Source organism: Mustelus asterias, chromosome 6 (genome assembly GCF_964213995.1).
Source record: "Mustelus asterias chromosome 6, sMusAst1.hap1.1, whole genome shotgun sequence".
NCBI lineage: Eukaryota > Metazoa > Chordata > Chondrichthyes > Carcharhiniformes > Triakidae > Mustelus > Mustelus asterias.
The window spans coordinates 115013489-115032722 of record NC_135806.1 but is presented as its reverse complement, the minus strand read 5'-3'; the positions used below and the strand labels follow the sequence as shown (position 1 = coordinate 115032722).

Here is a 19234-nt window from a genome sequence, read left to right as displayed (position 1 = left end):
GTTACCCATGTACACTATCCACCAAAACACAGTGCTAGTTACCCATGTACACTGGCCACAAAAACACAGTGCTAGTTACCCATGTACACTCTCCACAAAAACACAGTGCCAGTTAGCCATGTGCACTGTCTACAAAAACACAGTGCTAGTTACCCATGTATACAGTCCACAAAAACAGGGCCAGTTACCCATGTACACGATCCACAAATACACAGTGCTAGTTACTCATGTATTCAGTCCACAAAAACACAGTGCCAGTTACCCATGTACACTGTCCAGAAAAAGACAGTGCTAGTTACCCATGTACACTATCCACAAAAACACAGTGCCAGTTACCCATGTACACAGTCTACAAAAACACAGTGCTAGTTACCCATGTACACTATCTACAAAAACACAGTGCCAGTTACCCATGTACACTGTCTACAAAACACAGTGCTAGTTACCCATGTATACAGTCCACAAAAACAGGGCCAGTTACCCATGTACACGATCCACAAAAACACAGTGCTAGTTACTCATGTATTCAGTCCACAAAAACACAGTGCCAGTTACCCATGTACACTGTCCAGAAAAACATAGTGCTAGTTACCCATGTACACTGTCTACAAAAACACAGTGCTAGTTACCCATGTACACTGTCTACAAAAACACAGTGCCAGTTACCCATGTATACTGTCTACAAAAACACAGTGCTAGTTACCCATGTACACTGTCCACAAAAACACAGTGCTAGTTACCCATGTAGACTGTCTACAAAAACACAGTGCTAGTTACCCATGTACACTGTCCACAAAAACACAGTGCTAGTTACCCATTTATACTGTCTACAAAAACACAGTGCTAGTTACCCATGTAGACTGTCTACAAAAACACAGTGCTAGTTACCCATGTACACTGTCCACAAAAACACAGTGCTAGTTACCCATGTACACTGTCCACAAAAACACAGCGCTAGTTACCCATGTACACTGTCTACAAAAAAACAGTGCTGTGTTACCCATGTACACTGTCTACAGAAACACAGTGCTGGTTACCCATGTATACTGTCTACAAAAACACAGTGCTAGTTACCCATGTACACTGTCCACAAAAACACAGTGCTAGTTACCCATGTGCACTGTCTACAAAAACACAGTGCTAGTTACCCATGTACACTGTCCACAAATACACAGTGCTAGTTACCCATGTACACGGTCTACAGAAACACAGTACTAGTTACCCATGTACACTGTCTACAAAAACACAGTGCCAGTAACCCATGTACACAGTCTACAAAAACACAGTGCTAGTTACCCATGTATACTGTCTACAAAAACACAGTGCTAGTTACCCATGTACACTGTCTACAAAAACACAGTGCTAGTTACCCATGTACACTGTCTACAAAAACACAGTGCTAGTTACCCATTTCTACTGTCGACAAAAACATAGTGCTAGTTACCCATGTATACTATCGACAAAAACACAGTGCTAGTTACCCATGTACACTGTGAACAAAAACTCAGTGCCAGTTAGCCATGTACACTGTCTACAAAAACACAGTGCTAGTTACCCATGTATACTATCCACCGAAACACAGTGCTAGTTACCCATGTACACTGGCCACAAAAACACAGTGCTAGTTACCCATGTATACAGTCCACAAAAACAGGGCCAGTTACCTATGTACACGATCCACAAAAACACAGTGCTAGTTACTCATGTATTCAGTCCACAAAAACACAGTGCCAGTTACCCATGTACACTGTCCAGAAAAACATAGTGCTAGTTACCCATGTACACTGTCTACAAAAACAGAGTGCTAGTTACCCATGTACACTGTCTACAAAAACACAGTGCCAGTTACCCATGTACACTGTCTACAAAAACACAGTGCTAGTTACCCATGTATACTATCGACAAAAACACAGTGCTAGTTACCCATGTACACTATCCACCAAAACACAGTGCTAGTTACCCATGTACACTGGCCACAAAAACACAGTGCTAGTTACCCATGTACACTCTCCACAAAAACACAGTGCCAGTTAGCCATGTGCACTGTCTACAAAAACACAGTGCTAGTTACCCATGTATACAGTCCACAAAAACAGGGCCAGTTACCCATGTACACGATCCACAAAAACACAGTGCTAGTTACTCGTGTATTCAGTCCACAAAAACACAGTGCCAGTTACCCATGTACACTGTCCAGAAAAACACAGTGCTAGTTACCCATGTACACTATCCACAAAAACACAGTGCCAGTTACCCATGTACACTGTCTACAAAAACACAGTGCTAGTTACCCATGTACACTATCTACAAAAACACAGTGCCAGTTACCCATGTACACTGTCTACAAAACACAGTGCTAGTTACCCATGTATACAGTCCACAAAAACAGGGCCAGTTACCCATGTACACGATCCACAAAAACACAGTGCTAGTTACTCATGTATTCAGTCCACAAAAACACAGTGCCAGTTACCCATGTACACTGTCCAGAAAAACATAGTGCTAGTTACCCATGTACACTGTCTACAAAAACACAGTGCTAGTTACCCATGTATACTGTCTACAAAAACACAGTGCTAGTTACCCATGTACACTGTCCACGAAAACACAGTGCCAGTTACCCATGTACACTGTCCACAAAAACACAGTGCTAGTTACCCATGTAGACTGTCTACAAAAACACAGTGCTAGTTACCCATGTAGACTGTCTACAAAAACACAGGGCTAGTTACCCATTTATACTGTCTACAAAAACACAGTGCTAGTTACCCATGTAGACTGTCTACAAAAACACAGTGCTAGTTACCCATGTACACTGTCCACAAAAACACAGTGCTAGTTACCCATGTACACTGTCCACAAAAACACAGCGCTAGTTACCCATGTACACTGTCTACAAAAAAACAGTGCTGTGTTACCCATGTACACTGTCTACAGAAACACAGTGCTGGTTACCCATGTATACTGTCTACAAAAACACAGTGCTAGTTACCCATGTACACTGTCCACAAAAACACAGTGCTAGTTACCCATGTGCACTGTCTACAAAAACACAGTGCTAGTTACCCATGTACACTGTCCACAAATACACAGTGCTAGTTACCCATGTACACGGTCTACAGAAACACAGTACTAGTTACCCATGTACACTGTCTACAAAAACACAGTGCCAGTAACCCATGTACACAGTCTACAAAAACACAGTGCTAGTTACACATGTATACTGTCTACAAAAACACAGTGCTAGTTACCCATGTACACTGTCTACAAAAACACAGTGCTAGTTACCCATGTACACTGTCTACAAAAACACAGTGCTAGTTACCCATGTATACTGTCGACAAAAACATAGTGCTAGTTACCCATGTATACTATCGACAAAAACACAGTGCTAGTTCCCCATGTACACTATCCACCAAAACACAGTGCTAGTTACCCATGTACACTGGCCACAAAAACACAGTGCTAGTTACCCATGTATACAGTCCACAAAAACAGGGCCAGTTACCTATGTACACGATCCACAAAAACACAGTGCCAGTTACCCATGTACACTGTCCAGAAAAACATAGTGCTAGTTACCCATGTACACTGTCTACAAAAACACAGTGCTAGTTACCCATGTACACTGTCTACAAAAACACAGTGCCAGTTACCCATGTACACCGTCTACAAAAACACAGTGCTAGTTACCCATGTATACTATCGACAAAAACACAGTGCTAGTTACCCATGTACACTATCCACCAAAACACAGTGCTAGTTACCCATGTACACTGGCCACAAAAACACAGTGCTAGTTACCCATGTACACTGTCTACAGAAACACAGTGCTAGTTACCCATGTACACTATCCACAAAAACACAGTGCCAGTTACCCATGTATACTGTCTACAAAAACACAGTGCTAGTTACCCATGTACACTGTCCACAAAAACACAGCGCTAGTTACCCATGTACACTGTCTACAAAAACACAGTGCCAGTAACCCATGTACACAGTCTACAAAAACACAGTGCTAGTTACACATGTATACTGTCTACAAAAACACAGTGCTAGTTACCCATGTACACTGTCTACAAAAACACAGTGCTAGTTACCCATGTACACTGTCTACAAAAACACAGTGCTAGTTACCCATGTATACTGTCGACAAAAACATAGTGCTAGTTACCCATGTATACTATCGACAAAAACACAGTGCTAGTTCCCCATGTACACTATCCACCAAAACACAGTGCTAGTTACCCATGTACACTGGCCACAAAAACACAGTGCTAGTTACCCATGTATACAGTCCACAAAAACAGGGCCAGTTACCTATGTACACGATCCACAAAAACACAGTGCCAGTTACCCATGTACACTGTCCAGAAAAACATAGTGCTAGTTACCCATGTACACTGTCTACAAAAACACAGTGCTAGTTACCCATGTACACTGTCTACAAAAACACAGTGCCAGTTACCCATGTACACCGTCTACAAAAACACAGTGCTAGTTACCCATGTATACTATCGACAAAAACACAGTGCTAGTTACCCATGTACACTATCCACCAAAACACAGTGCTAGTTACCCATGTACACTGGCCACAAAAACACAGTGCTAGTTACCCATGTACACTGTCTACAGAAACACAGTGCTAGTTACCCATGTACACTATCCACAAAAACACAGTGCCAGTTACCCATGTATACTGTCTACAAAAACACAGTGCTAGTTACCCATGTACACTGTCCACAAAAACACAGTGCCAGTTACACATGCACACTGTCTACAAAAACACAGTGCTAGTTACCCATGTAAACGGTCTACAAAAACAGTGCCAGTTACCAATGTACACTGTCTACAAAAACACAGTGCTAGTTACCCATGTACACTGTCCACAAAAACACAGTGCTAGTTACCCATGTACACTGTCCACAAAAACACAGTGCTAGTTACCCATGTGCACTGTCTACAAAAACACAGTGCTAGTTACCCATGTACACTGTCCACAAATACTCAGTGCTAGTTACCCATGTACACGGTCTACAGAAACACAGTACTAGTTACCCATGTACACTGTCTACAAAAACACAGTGCCAGTAACCCATGTACACAGTCTACAAAAACACAGTGCTAGTTACCCAAGTATACTGTCTACAAAAACACAGTGCTAGTTACCCATGTACACTGTCTACAAAAACACAGTGCTAGTTACCCATGTACACTGTCTACAAAAACACAGTGCTAGTTACCCATGTATACTGTCGACAAAAACATAGTGCTAGTTACCCATGTATACTATCGACAAAAACTCAGTGCTAGTTACCCATGTACACTGGCCACAAAAACACAGTGCTAGTTACCCATGTATACAGTCCACAAAAACAGGGCCAGTTACCTATGTACACGATCCACAAAAACACAGTGCCAGTTACCCATGTACACTGTCCAGAAAAACACAGTGCTAGTTACCCATGTACACTGTCTACAAAAACACAGTGCTAGTTACCCATGTACACTGTCTACAAAAACACAGTGCCAGTTACCCATGTACACTGTCTACAAAAACACAGTGCTAGTTACCCATGTATACAGTCCACAAAAACAGGGCCAGTTACCCATGTACACGATCCACAAAAACACAGTGCTAGTTACTCATGTATTCAGTCCACAAAAACACAATGCCAGTTACCCATGTACACTGTCCAGAAAAACACAGTGCTAGTTACCCATGTACACTATCCACAAAAACACAGTGCCAGTTACCCATGTACACTGTCTACAAAAACACAGTGCTAGTTACCCATGTACACTGTCTACAAAACACAGTGCTAGTTACCCATGTACACTATCTACAAAAACACAGTGCTAGTTACCCATGTACACTATCTACAAAAACACAGTGCTAGTTACCCATGTATACAGTCCACAAAAACAGGGCCAGTTACCCATGTACACGATCCACAAAAACACAGTGCTAGTTACTCATGTATTCAGTCCACAAAAACACAGTGCCAGTTACCCATGTACACTGTCCACAAAAACACAGTGCCAGTTACCCGTGTACACTGTCCACAAAAACACAGTGCCAGTTACCCATGTACACTGTCCAGAAAAACACAGTGCTAGTTACCCATGTACACTGTCCACAAAAACACAGTGCTAGTTACCCATGTATACAGTCCACAAAAACAGGGCCAGTTACCCATGTACACGATCCACAAAAACACAGTGCTAGTTACCCATGTATACTATCGACAAAAACACAGTGCTAGTTACCCATGTACACTGTCTACAGAAACACAGTGCTAGTTACCCATGTACACTACCCACAAAAACACATTGCTAGTTACCCATGTACACTGTCATGAAAAACATAGTGCTAGTTACCCATGTACACTGTCTACAAAAACACAGTGCCAGTTACCCATGTACACTGTCTACAAAAACACAGTGCTAGTTACCCATGTATACTATCGACAAAAACACAGTGCTAGTTACCCATGTACACTGTCTACAGAAACACAGTGCTAGTTACCCATGTACACTACCCACAAAAACACAGTGCTAGTTACCCATGTACACTGTCTACAAAAACACAGTGCTAGTTACCCATGTATACAGTCCACAAAAACAGGGCCAGTTACCCATGTACACGATCCACAAAAACACAGTGCTAGTTACTCATGTATTCAGTCCACAAAAACACAGTGCCAGTTACCCATGTACACTGTCATGAAAAACATAGTGCTAGTTACCCATGTACACTGTCTACAAAAACACAGTGCCAGTTACCCATGTACACTGTCTACAAAAACACAGTGCTAGTTACCCATGTATACTATCGACAAAAACACAGTGCTAGTTACCCATGTACACTGTCTACAGAAACACAGTGCTAGTTACCCATGTACACTGTCTACAGAAACACAGTGCTAGTTACCCATGTACACTGTCTACAGAAACACAGTGCTAGTTACCCATGTATACTATCGACAAAAACACAGTGCTAGTTACCCATGTGCACTGTCCACAAAAACACAGTGCTAGTTACCCATGTATACAGTCCACAAAAACAGGGCCAGTTACCCATGTACACGATCCACAAAAACACAGTGCTAGTTACTCATGTATACAGTCCACAAAAACAGGGCCAGTTACCCATGTACACGATCCACAAAAACACAGTGCTAGTTACTCATGTATTCAGTCCACAAAAACACAGTGCCAGTTACCCATGTACACTGTCATGAAAAACATAGTGCTAGTTACCCATGTACACTGTCTACAAAAACACAGTGCCAGTTACCCATGTACACTGTCTACAAAAACACAGTGCTAGTTACCCATGTATACTATCGACAAAAACACAGTGCTAGTTACCCATGTACACTGTCTACAGAAACACAGTGCTAGTTACCCATGTACACTACCCACAAAAACACAGTGCTAGTTACCCATGTACACTGTCTACAAAAACACAGTGCTAGTTACCCATGTACACTGTCTACAAAAACACAGCGCTAGTTACCCATGTACACTGTCTACAAAAACACAGTGCGAGTTACCCATGTACACTGTCTACAAAAAAACAGTGCTAGTTACCCATGTACACTGTCTACAAAAACACAGCGCTAGTTACCCATGTACACTGTCTACAAAAACACAGTGCGAGTTACCCATGTACACTGTCTACAAAAACACTGTGCTAGTTACCCATGTATACAGTCCACAAAAACAGGGCCAGTTACCCATGTACACGATCCACAAAAACACAGTGCTAGTTACTCATGTATTCAGTCCACAAAAACACAGTGCCAGTTACCCATGTACACTGTCCAGAAAAACACAGTGCTAGTTACCCATGTACACTGTCCACAAAAACACAGTGCTAGTTACCCATGTACACTATCCACAAAAACACAGTGCTAGTTACCCATGTACACTGTCTACAAAAACACAGTGCTAGTTACCCATGTACACTGTCTACAAAAGCACAGTGCTAGTTACCCATGTACACTGTCTACAAAAACACAGTACCAATTATCCATGTACACTGTCCACAAAAACACAGTGCGAGTTACCCATGTACACTGTCTACAAAAACACAGTGCGAGTTACCCATGTACACTGTCCACAAAAACACAGTGCTAGTTACCCATGTACACTGTCTACAAAAACACAGTGCGAGTTACCCATGTACACTGTCCACAAAAACACAGTGCTAGTTACCCATGTACACATAGAAACATAGAAAACTACAGCACAAAACAGGCCCTTCGGCCCCACAAGTTGTGCCGAACATATTCCTACCTTTTAGGCCTACCTATAACCCTCCATCCTATTAAGTCCCATGTACTCATCCAGGAGTCTCTTAAAAGACCCTATTGAGTTTGCCTCCACCACCACTGACGGCAGCCGATTCCACTCGCCCACCACCCTCTGTGTGAAAAACTTCCCCCTAACATTTCCCCTGTACCTACCCCCCAGCACCTTAAACCTGTGTCCTCTCGAAGCAGCCATTTCCACCCTGGGAAAAAGCCTCTGAGAGTCCACCCGATCTATGCCTCTCAACATCTTATACATCTCTATTAGGTCTCCTCTCATCCTACGTCTCTCCAAGGAGAAAAGACCGAGCTCCCTCAGCCTATCCTCATGAGGCATGCTACTCAATCCAGGCAACATCCTTGTAAATCTCCTCTGCACCCTTTCAATCTTTTCCACATCCTTCCTATAGTGAGGCGACCAGAACTGAGCACAGTACTCCAAGTGGGGTCTGACGAGGGTCTTATATAGCTGCATCATTATCCCCGGACTCCTAAACTCAATCCCTCGATTGATAAAGGCCAGCACACCATACGCATTCTTAACCACCTCCTCCACCTGCGGTGCCGATTTTAGAGTCCTATGGACCCGGACCCCAAGGTCCTTCTGATCCTCTACCATACTGAGAGTCTTTCCCTTTATATTTGTACTCCTTCATCCCATTCGACCTGCCAAAATGGACCACTTAGCATTTATCTGGGTTGAAGTCCATCTGCCACTTGTCTGCCCAGTCTTGCATCCTATGGGCAGCACGGTAGCACAGTGGTTAGCACTGCTGCTTCACAGCTCCAGGGACCTGGGTTCGATTCCCGGCTTGGGTCACTGTCTGTGTGGAGTTTGCACATTCTCCTCGTGTCTGCGTGGGTTTCCTCGGGGTGCTCCGGTTTCCTCCCACAGTCCAAAGATGTGCGGGTTAGGTTGATTGGCCATGCTAAAAAATGCCCCTTAGTGTCCTGAGATGCGTAGGTTAGAGGGATTAACAGGGAAATATGTAGGGATATAGGGGTAGGGCCTGGGTAGGATTGTGATCGGTGCAGACTCGATGGGCCAAATGACCTCTTTCTGCACTGTAGGGTTTCTATGTTCTCTATGTTCTATCTATGTCCCTCTGTAACTTCTGACATGCCTCCAGACTATCCACAACCCCACCAACCTTTGTGTCATCGGCAAACGTACCAACCCATCCCACCACTTCCTCATCCAGGTCATTTATGAAAATGACAAACAGCAAGGGTCCCAGAACAGATCCCTGGGGCACACCACTGGTGACTGACCTCCAATTAGAAAAAGACCCATCTATACACACTCTCTGCCTCCTTTGGGCAAGCCAGTTCTGGATCCACAGGGCAGCAGCCTCTTGGATCCCATGCCCTCTCACTTTTTCGAGAAGCCTTGCATGGGGGACCTTATCGAATGCCTTGCTAAAATCCATATAAACCACATCCACCGTTTCCCTTCGTCAATGTGTTTAGTCACATTTTCGAAGAACTCCACCAGGCTCGTAAGGCACGATCTGCCTTTGACAAAGCCATGCTGAGTATTCTTGAGCATACTAAACCTCTCTAAATGCTCATAAATCTTGTCTCTCAGGATCTTCTCCATCAGCTTACCAACCACTGAGGTTAGACTCACCGGTCGGAAATTTCCTGGGCTATCCCTATTCCCCTTCTTGAAAATAAGAACCACATCGCAATCCTCCAATCCTCCGGCACCACTTCCATCTCCATCGACGACGCAAAGATCATCGCCAGAGGCTCTGCAATCTCTTCCCTCGCCTGCCACAGTAACCTGGGGTACATCCCATCCAGACCCGGCGACTTATCTATCTTGATGCCATTCAAAGATTCCAGCACAACCTCTTTGTCAAAGTCCACATACTCAATCTTTTCATTCCACCGCAAGCCCGCAGTACATCCACCCAGGTCCTTCTCCTCTGTGAAAACCGAGGCAAACTACTCATTAAGCACTGTCTACAGAAACACAGTGCTAGTTACCCATGTACACTGTCTAGAGAAACACAGTGCTAGTTACCCATGTACACTATCTACAAAAACACAGTGCTAGTTACCCATGTACACTGTCTATAGAAACACAGTGCTAGTTACCCATGTACACTGTCTAGAGAAACACAGTGCTAGTTACCCATGTACACTATCTACAAAAACACAGTGCTAGTTACCCATGTACACTGTCTACAGAAACACAGTGCTAGTTACCCATGTACACTGTCTACAAAAACACAGTGCTAGTTACCCATGTACACTGTCTACAAAAACACAGTGCTAGTTACCCATGTACACTATCTACAAAAACACAGTGCCAGTTACCCATGTACACTGTTCTCAAAAACACAGTACTAGTTACCCATGTACACTGTCTACAAAAACACAGTGCTAGTTACCCATGTACACTGTCTACAAAAACACAGTGCTAGTTACCCATGTACACTGTCTACAAAAACACAGTGCTCGTCACCCATGTAAGTGTGTGAGTCTGGGACAGGAAGTGTGAGTGTGAGAGAGGGAGTGTGAGTGTAGGAGAGAGAGAGTGTGGGAGAGAGAGTGTGTGAGTCTGGGACAGGAAGTGTGAGTGTGGGAGAGAGAGTGTGGGAGAGAGAGTGTGTGAGTGTGGGAGAGAGAGTGTGGGAGAGAGAGTGTGTGAATCATAGAAATCCTACAGTGCAGAAGGAGGCCATTCGGCCCATCGAGTCTGCACCGACCACAATCCCACCCAGGCCCTACCCCCACATATTTACCCGCTAATCCCTCTAACCTACACATCTCAGGACTCTAAGGGGCAATTTTTAACCTGGCCAATCAACCTAACCCACACATCTTTGGACTGTGGGAGGAAACCGGAGCACCCGGAGGAAACCCACGCAGACACGAGGAGAATGTGCAAACTCCACACAGACAGTGACCCGAGCCGGGAATCGAACCCAGGACCCTGGAGCTGTGAAGCAGCAGTGCTAACCACTGTGCTACCGTGTGAGTGTGGGAGAGAGAGTGTGTGAGTGTGGGAGTGGGTGTGTGTGTGGGAGAGAGAGCGTGAGTGTGGAAGAGAGAGTGTGCATGTGAGTGTGGGAGAGAGTGTGTGTGTGAGTGTGGGAGAGAGTGTGCGAGTGAGTGTGGGAGAGAGTGTGCGAGTGAGTGTGGGAGAGAGTGTGCGAGTGAGTGTGGGAGAGAGGGTGTGTGTGAGTGTGGGAGAGAGGGTGTGTGTGTGTGGTACAGAGAGCGCGAATGTGGGACAGGGAGTGTGAGTATGGGAGAGAGAGCGTGAGTGTGGGAGAGAGTGTGTGAGTGTGGGAGAGAGAGTGTGAGTGTGGGAGAGAGAGTGTGAGTGTGGGAGAGAGAGTGTGAGTGTGGGAGAGAGTGTGTGAGTGTGGGAGAGAGAGTGTGAGTGTGGGAGAGAGAGTGTGAGTGTGGGAGAGAGAGTGTGAGTGTGGGAGAGAGAGTTTGAGTGTGGGAGAGAGTGTGTGAGTGTGGGAGAGAGAGTGTGAGTGTGGGAGAGAGAGAGTGAGTGTGGGAGAGAGAGTGTGAGTGTGGGAGAGAGAGTGTGAGTGTGGGAGAGAGAGTGTGAGTGTGGGAGAGAGAGTGTGAGTGTGGGAGAGAGTGTGTGAGTGTGGGAGAGAGAGTGTGAGTGTGGGAGAGAGAGAGTGAGTGTGGGAGAGAGTGTGTGAGTGTGGGAGAGAGTGTGTGAGTGTGGGAGAGAGAGTGTGAGTGTGGGAGAGAGAGCGTGAGTGTGGGAGAGAGTGTGTGAGTGTGGGAGAGAGAGTGTGAGTGTGGGAGAGAGAGCGTGAGTGTGGGAGAGAGTGTGGGAGAGAGAGTGTGCGTTTGGGAAAGAATGTGTGAGTGTGGGAGAGAGTGTGTGAGTGTGGGAGAGAGAGTGTGAGTGTGGGAGAGAGTGTGTGAGTGTGGGAGAGAGAGTGTGAGTGTGGGAGAGAGTGTGTGAGTGTGGGAGAGAGAGAGTGAGTGTGGGAGAGAGAGTTTGAGTGTGGGAGAGAGTGTGTGAGTGTGGGAGAGAGAGTGTGAGTGTGGGAGAGAGAGCGTGAGTGTGGGAGAGAGTGTGTGAGTGTGGGAGAGAGAGCGTGAGTGTGGGAGAGAGTGTGTGAGTGTGGGAGAGAGAGTGTGAGTGTGGGAGAGAGAGCGTGAGTGTGGGAGAGAGTGTGGGAGAGAGAGTGTGCGTTTGGGAAAGAATGTGTGAGTGTGGGAGAGAGAGTGTGAGTGTGGGAGAGAGAGTGTGAGTGTGGGAGAGAGTGTGTGAGTGTGGGAGAGAGAGTGTGAGTGTGGGAGAGAGTGTGTGAGTGTGGGAGAGAGAGAGTGAGTGTGGGAGAGAGAGTTTGAGTGTGGGAGAGAGTGAGTGAGTGTGGGAGAGAGAGTGTGAGTGTGGGAGAGAGAGTTTGAGTGTGGGAGAGAGTGAGTGAGTGTGGGAGAGAGAGTGTGAGTGTGGGAGAGAGAGTGTGAGTGTGGGAGAGAGAGTGTGAGTGTGGGAGAGAGAGTGTGAGTGTGGGAGAGAGAGTGTGAGTGTGGGAGAGAGAGTGTGAGTGTGGGAGAGAGAGTGTGAGTGTGGGAGAGAGTGTGTGAGTGTGGGAGAGAGAGTGTGTGTGTGGGAGAGAGAGCGTGAGTGTGGGAGAGAGAGTGTGCGTTTGGGAAAGAGAGTGTGAGTGAGATGCATGTGTGTGTGTGGCTCACTTTCAGTGTTACGACTCCCACTCATCCTCACGCCCACACACAATCACAGCACCCCCACGCTGGGTGAGGGTGAGTGACAATGTTGATATTGGGAGTGAGCCAGACAAACAGATTCTGTCCTTCTCATGCTCCAATGGCAATCTTTAGTCATTTTTTAAAATGGATCAATTTATTGCTTTGACATTGTCTTAGTTTTGCTCAGCAAGTTGTTTCTTTTCTTCAAACCTGAACTTTATTTTGGAGTTCATGTTCAACGTTGTGCCATACTTTATTTTTCTGAAATTTTCTCATCGGGACCTTTGAATGAGAAGAAAATGGAAATGTGCCCCCACCGCCCCAAGTGAAAAAGTTGGACAAACCGGATGCAAAGGATCCCATGCACAATTTGCAGAAGAACAAGTGAGTAATACCTGAGGTACTGGCCAATGTTTATCCCTCAGCAATATTGCACAAGCACAGATTAAGTTTTAATTTTAGGTTTATTAATTAGTGTCACAAGTAGACTTACATTAACACTGCAATGAAATTACTGTGAAAATCCCCTCGTCGTCACAATCTGGCACGGGTACACTGAGGGAGAATTTAACATGGCCAATGCATCTAACCAGCACGTCTTTCAGACTGTGGGCGGAAACCCACACAGACACGGGGAGAACGTGCAGCCTCCGCACAGATAGTGGTCCCAGCCGGAAATTGAACTCGGGTTCCTGGCGCTGTGAGGCAGCAGCGCTAACCACTGTGCCACCGTACTGCCCTATCACAATGCTGTTTGTGGTGTGCACAAATTGTCCACATTACAACAGTGACTATGCTTCAAAAGTACTTAACTGGCTGCAAAGTGCTTATACCCAGTAGTCAACAAAAGTGTTATATAAATGAAAGACTTTTCTCTCTTACATAACACACTGAGAGGGGGGATATTGGCACCATTGACTATTAAAGAGTGGCACATTACTTTTCGAGTGGAATTTGAGGAAAGGTCTAAAAAGCATGGAGGCAGATTGGGTCTAGCTTTAAGAAGCTGACTAAGTTCAAGTCTGGAAATGGAGCTGAACAAATCAGCATTAAATACAAAATATGCCAAGAAATGCCTGCAAACAAACACTGCAGCAACTGGCAGCAGATCCCTCCTGTTGGAGCTAAAGGATAAACAAATGGGAAACACTTTCCCATACAACGCCTGTGTGACAGATACCAGGTGTCATTTAATGTGGGAACTGCATCAGCATTACAGGCGTCAAACCTTACCTCCGGGCCCTGTATATTCCTGTGAAGATAACTACATGAGACCTTTACACACCTTATTTCAATGTAAAAATCGTCATGTGGAAAACGTCAAATGGAGGGTAATGTTATATCACAGCTTACAGTCAGGATTGATAGTGAATAAGTTTAATTTATTTAAAGATGTACAGATGGAGATAGAGATGTTGGTATACATATGACAGGTCTGTCATATGAGGAGAGACTAAGTCGGTTAGGATTATATTCACTGGAGTTTAGAAGAGTGAGAGGGGATCTCATAGAAACTTGTAAAATTCTAACAGGGTTAGACAGGGTAGATTCGGAAAGAATGTTCCCAATGGTGGGGGAGTCCAGAACCAGGGGTCATAGTTTGAGGATAAGGGGTAAATATTTTACAATTGAGGTAAAGAGATATTTCTTCACCCAGAGAGTGGTGAATCTGGAATTCACTACCACAGAAAGTAGTTGGGGCCAAAGCGTTGTGAGATTTCAAGAAGAAATTAGATATCGCTCTTGGGGCTAAAGGAATCAAGGGATATGGGGGGAAGGGAGGCATCAGGATATTGAATTCGATGATCAGCCATGATCATAATGAATGGCGGAGCAGGCTCGAAGGGCCGAATGGCCTACTACTACTTCTTGTTTCTGTGTTTCAATGGAGGTTTGTGGTCATGTACCGTGTCCGAGCTTTGAATCTGACCGGCTTAGGAGTTCAAGTTGGATCAGACCCAGACACTGAGCCTCAGCTGCTTTGCTCATCTGTAATGGTGATAGAGAAGGCAGTGCCAGAGACATCAGGTAAAGATCAAATAAAGTCACGGTCTACATGCTGAACGGTGAACTGGGCCAGATCAGCAAAATTTGCTTCGTAAGCAACTTAACTAAAATGCAAAATGCGCTGAGTTTACAACGGTGACGTTAATAAATAAATTGCTGTTAAAACCTCAAAGTACACAATATTTTACTTGCGTTACTGATTGGACGGGGGTGGACAAAAATGATACACATATTGCCACTTGTCGGAAAATCTTAATGAATCATAAATCCAAATCTTCTGGTGCATGCAGTCATGTAACAACAACAATTAATAAGTAGATATACATCTGTTGGCAATTAGTATATGTCAGGACTAATGTGAATTCAAGGCAGAATAAATCATAGCAATCTTCAAACCATCTCCCGGTTAACTTTTCCCAGCGCTGTGCTTTATTCACAGCATGCAGCATATTTCTAATATTTTCTCTGAATATTATTTGTGGCATGCTTTTGTGTCAGGAAAATTCAAAGTTTCTAGCCCTGCATGATTTATTTTCTTAGAAAAGAAATGAAATCAAGTTTCCAAAGGTTAAATACGAAGCTCCCGCATCTTGGTACTGTATAATATTACTGTATTAGCAATATGACAATATTACTGTATTAGCAATATGACAATATTACTGTATTAGCAAAACGAAGAGATCTCTGTAAACATACCTTTAGGAATGTCATGTCATCGAGCTGAAAAGACTCCTTTGTCTTCTCAACAGTTTGCTTTGCAGACTCAATGCCACATCGATAATGTGCCATCTGGTCATACAAATGATCCAGTTTCACTTTCTTCTCTTCTTCCAGGACCTGTGACATTTCTGTGTACTGTGACAGCAGCAACTTCATTACTTCCTCGTGCTGCTCCTCCAGACATTTTTCCTCCTTGGTGCAGTTTTCCTGTCATTGCCAGAGAAATAACCGTCAATGAAATTGGCCCAACTTCCTTCCCTGTCTACAATAATAAAAGCGAATTACTGCGGATGGTGCAATCTGAAACCAAAAGAGAAAATGCTGGAAAATCTCAGCAGGTCTGGCAGCATCTGTAAGGAGAGAAAAGAGCTGACGTTTCGAGTCCAGATGACCCTTTGACAAAGGGTCGTTTAGAACGTCAGCTCTTTTCTCTCCTTACAGGTGCTGCCAGACCTGCTGAGATTTTCCAGCCTTTTCTCTTTTGGTTGTCTACAATAATGTTTGTCCTCTATCCAAATGGACTCCAGCTCCACCACGCCACCCATGTTCTCCAAAAGAATCAGCTTCCCTTATCAAGATGGGTTTGCCAACCTCAGTTCAAAACAAAAGGGAGAAGAAGAAATTAAATAGATTTAAACTGCATCATTTCAGCTTTGTGCAGGTTTATCTGCTTAAAGTTCCACAGCAGGAGAAAAACGTGGGATTCCCAATTGGCAAATCATTAAAGATCTGGAGATATAGCTGAAGCAAGCCCCAGTTCTAGATGATGTTAAAAGGATGATGCATAACACAGAGAAGGCCATGTCCAGAACACTGGCTTGGCTTCTGCAGTCAGCAGCAAAAATACAGCACTCACCACTGATCACAGAGAACGATCCACAAGGAGCTAGCAGTCTCTGCGGTGTGGATTTCCCCTTCCCCCAAATCAGATTGACTTTGACGCAAGCTCAAAGGGATCTCCTGGCATCCGACAATACTCATGTCATCAAGGAGGGTAAGCGTATTAAAGTTTATTTATTAGTGTCACAAGTAGGCTTACATTAACACTGCAATGAAGTTACTGTGAAAATCCCCTAGTCGCCACACTCCGTCACCTGTTCGGGTACACTGAGGGAGAATTTAGCATGGCCAATGCACCTAACCAGCATATCTTTCGGACTGTGGGAGGGAACCGGAGCACCCAGAGGAAACCCACGCAGACACTGGGAGAACGTGCAGACTCTGCACAGACAGTGACCCAAATCGAGAATCAAACCCAGGTCCCTGGCACTGCAAGGCAGCAGTACCATCGTGCCGCCCTGAATCAGTGGCCCAGGTTTAAGGTAAGGAGCAGGAGATTCAGAGGGGATTTGAGAACACACTTTTTCACGCAGAGGATGGTGGGAATCTAGAATGCACTGCCTGGGAAGGAAGTGGAGGCCGGAAAGCTTACAATTTTTAGAAAATATTTGGATGAACACTTTAAATGTCATAACATTCAAGGATATGGGACAAGTGCAGGAAAATGGGATTAACACATCTTTAGTGGTAGTTATTGTCAGAGCAGACTCGATGGACTAAAGGGCCTTTTTACGCTGTATGAATCTATGGCCGAAACTTTACTGCCCCGCCTGCCATGGGAATCGTAGTGGGCGGGACACGGACCATGCAAAGTTCTGTTGACCTCGGGCGGGATTTTCCGGCCTTGGGGCGAGCGGGACCGGAAAATCCTGTCCTATGATTCTTTGGCCGGAGCTCTACCACCTTGACCGCCACAGAATCAGTGCGGGCGAGGATCCGACAACGGAAATCTCTGTTGACCTTGGGCGGGAATTTCCAGTCTCGTCCGAGCAAGGCCGTAAAATCCCGCCCTATGTGGCTAAAGGTGTGGAGGAAGAAACAAGGAATGGGAGTATATATTCAATGGAAAGATTATGTGAATGAACATTGAGTGCTAATGGTTCAAATATATGACTCTCCAAATTGAGGATAAAGCCATAAAATCTAATTGTATTTGGGGTTTAGTGAGTAAGGAATCATAGAATCATAGAAAAGTGATGATGTATTAATATCAACTGTTGTTTAGGCCACAGTTAGAGTATGCTGGCTGCAGAAGAGGCACCAAGCCCATAATGAGCACAAATCTGCATTTATATATTATCCAATATTATGTGATTACTGAATTCAGAATGGAAAATCTTACTACAGTGTGCATAATAACCCACCTCAACCACATTGAAAACATCTTCTAATTCAGTCACAATTTCTTCAGTTCTGTTTGTCCTTGTTTCCGCTGCTTGCACACACTCATCCAATTGTTCCTGTTAAGGAAAGCATTTTTAAAAATAGCCAAGGCAATTGGAAAATTAATAAAAAAATTTAAAAATCTCCAACGAACAATTTATGTCATAATTTTCCAGTCAAAAATCAGTCAGTTCTTGACTTGCATTGGAATCATTTTCTCTCAGTGATTTAACGGGGAAGAAACTATCCTCTGTCAAATGTGTAGCTTTGTAGGGATATGTTGAATGTATGAAAGGTTTGATCATCCTATATACCAAGCTCGAAAATTTATCACCTGCAAGTTCCTAATACGTACGTGCCCATGTGTGGTTTATGCGTTACCTGCTAAATGCATGATACTATTCCTTGTCTGAGTGCTTAATGCATTCTCAACATTAACTTTAATGTTTAAGGACTTCATTAATTAGAAGAGTGGATAGGACGTCTCATTATAAATAAATATTATCCTCCAACAGACGATATCAGCAACTAGTGGAAAACAGAGATTCTGACACCAAAGGAAGTTGAAGGAAATGGGCAGCACCATGCCAGGGACAGAGGAACATGCTCGTCCTCAATAACGATCTTAGCAATGAGAAGGAATGAAAAGGTCAGATGGTGGTGTAGTGGTAATGTCACTGGAATAGTAATCCAGAGGCCCAGGTTAATGCTTGGTTCAAATCCTGCCAAGGCAGCTGGTGGAAGTTAAATTCAATTAATAAAATCTAGAATGTAAAGCTAGCCTCAGTAACGGTCACCATCATCGACTGTCCTAAGAGCCCACCTGATTCCCTTTAGGAGAGGCAGTGGTGTAGTGGTATTGTCACTGAACTAGTAATCCAGAGATGCAGGCTAATACTCTGGGGCTGCAGGTTCAAATCACACCACGGCAGATGGTGAAATTTGAATTCAGTATAAATCTAGGATTAAAAGTCTAATGATGACCATTGTCGGTTGTCGGAAAAACCCATCTTGTTCACTGATGTCCTTTAGGGAAGGAAATCTGCCATCCTTATCCGGTCTGGCCTACGTGACTCCAGACCCACAGCAATGTGGTTGATTCTTAACTGCCCTCAAGGATGAGCAATAAATGCTGGCCCAGCCAGCAACACCCACATACCATAAACAAATATATATTAAAAAACGTCCTTTCAGGAAGGAAATCTGCCGCCCTTATCTGGTCTGGCCTGCATGTGACTCCAGAGCATGTGGTTGACTCATAA

The 19234-nt window shown here is 44.4% G+C and overlaps 1 protein-coding gene across 1 annotated transcript in view; it reads right to left on the bottom strand.

The window, feature by feature from the left end:
• The window catches only part of LOC144495099 (cardiomyopathy-associated protein 5-like), a 96456-nt gene that overhangs the window by 47224 nt on the left and 29998 nt on the right, over positions 1–19234 (bottom strand). Inside the window, exons 3-4 of the mRNA XM_078214982.1 lie at positions 17954–18049; positions 15726–15956 (exon numbers count right to left, since the gene is read on the bottom strand). Of these exons, the coding sequence (XP_078071108.1) occupies positions 15726–15956; positions 17954–18049 (327 nt within the window). The remainder of the gene's footprint in view (positions 1–15725; positions 15957–17953; positions 18050–19234) is intronic.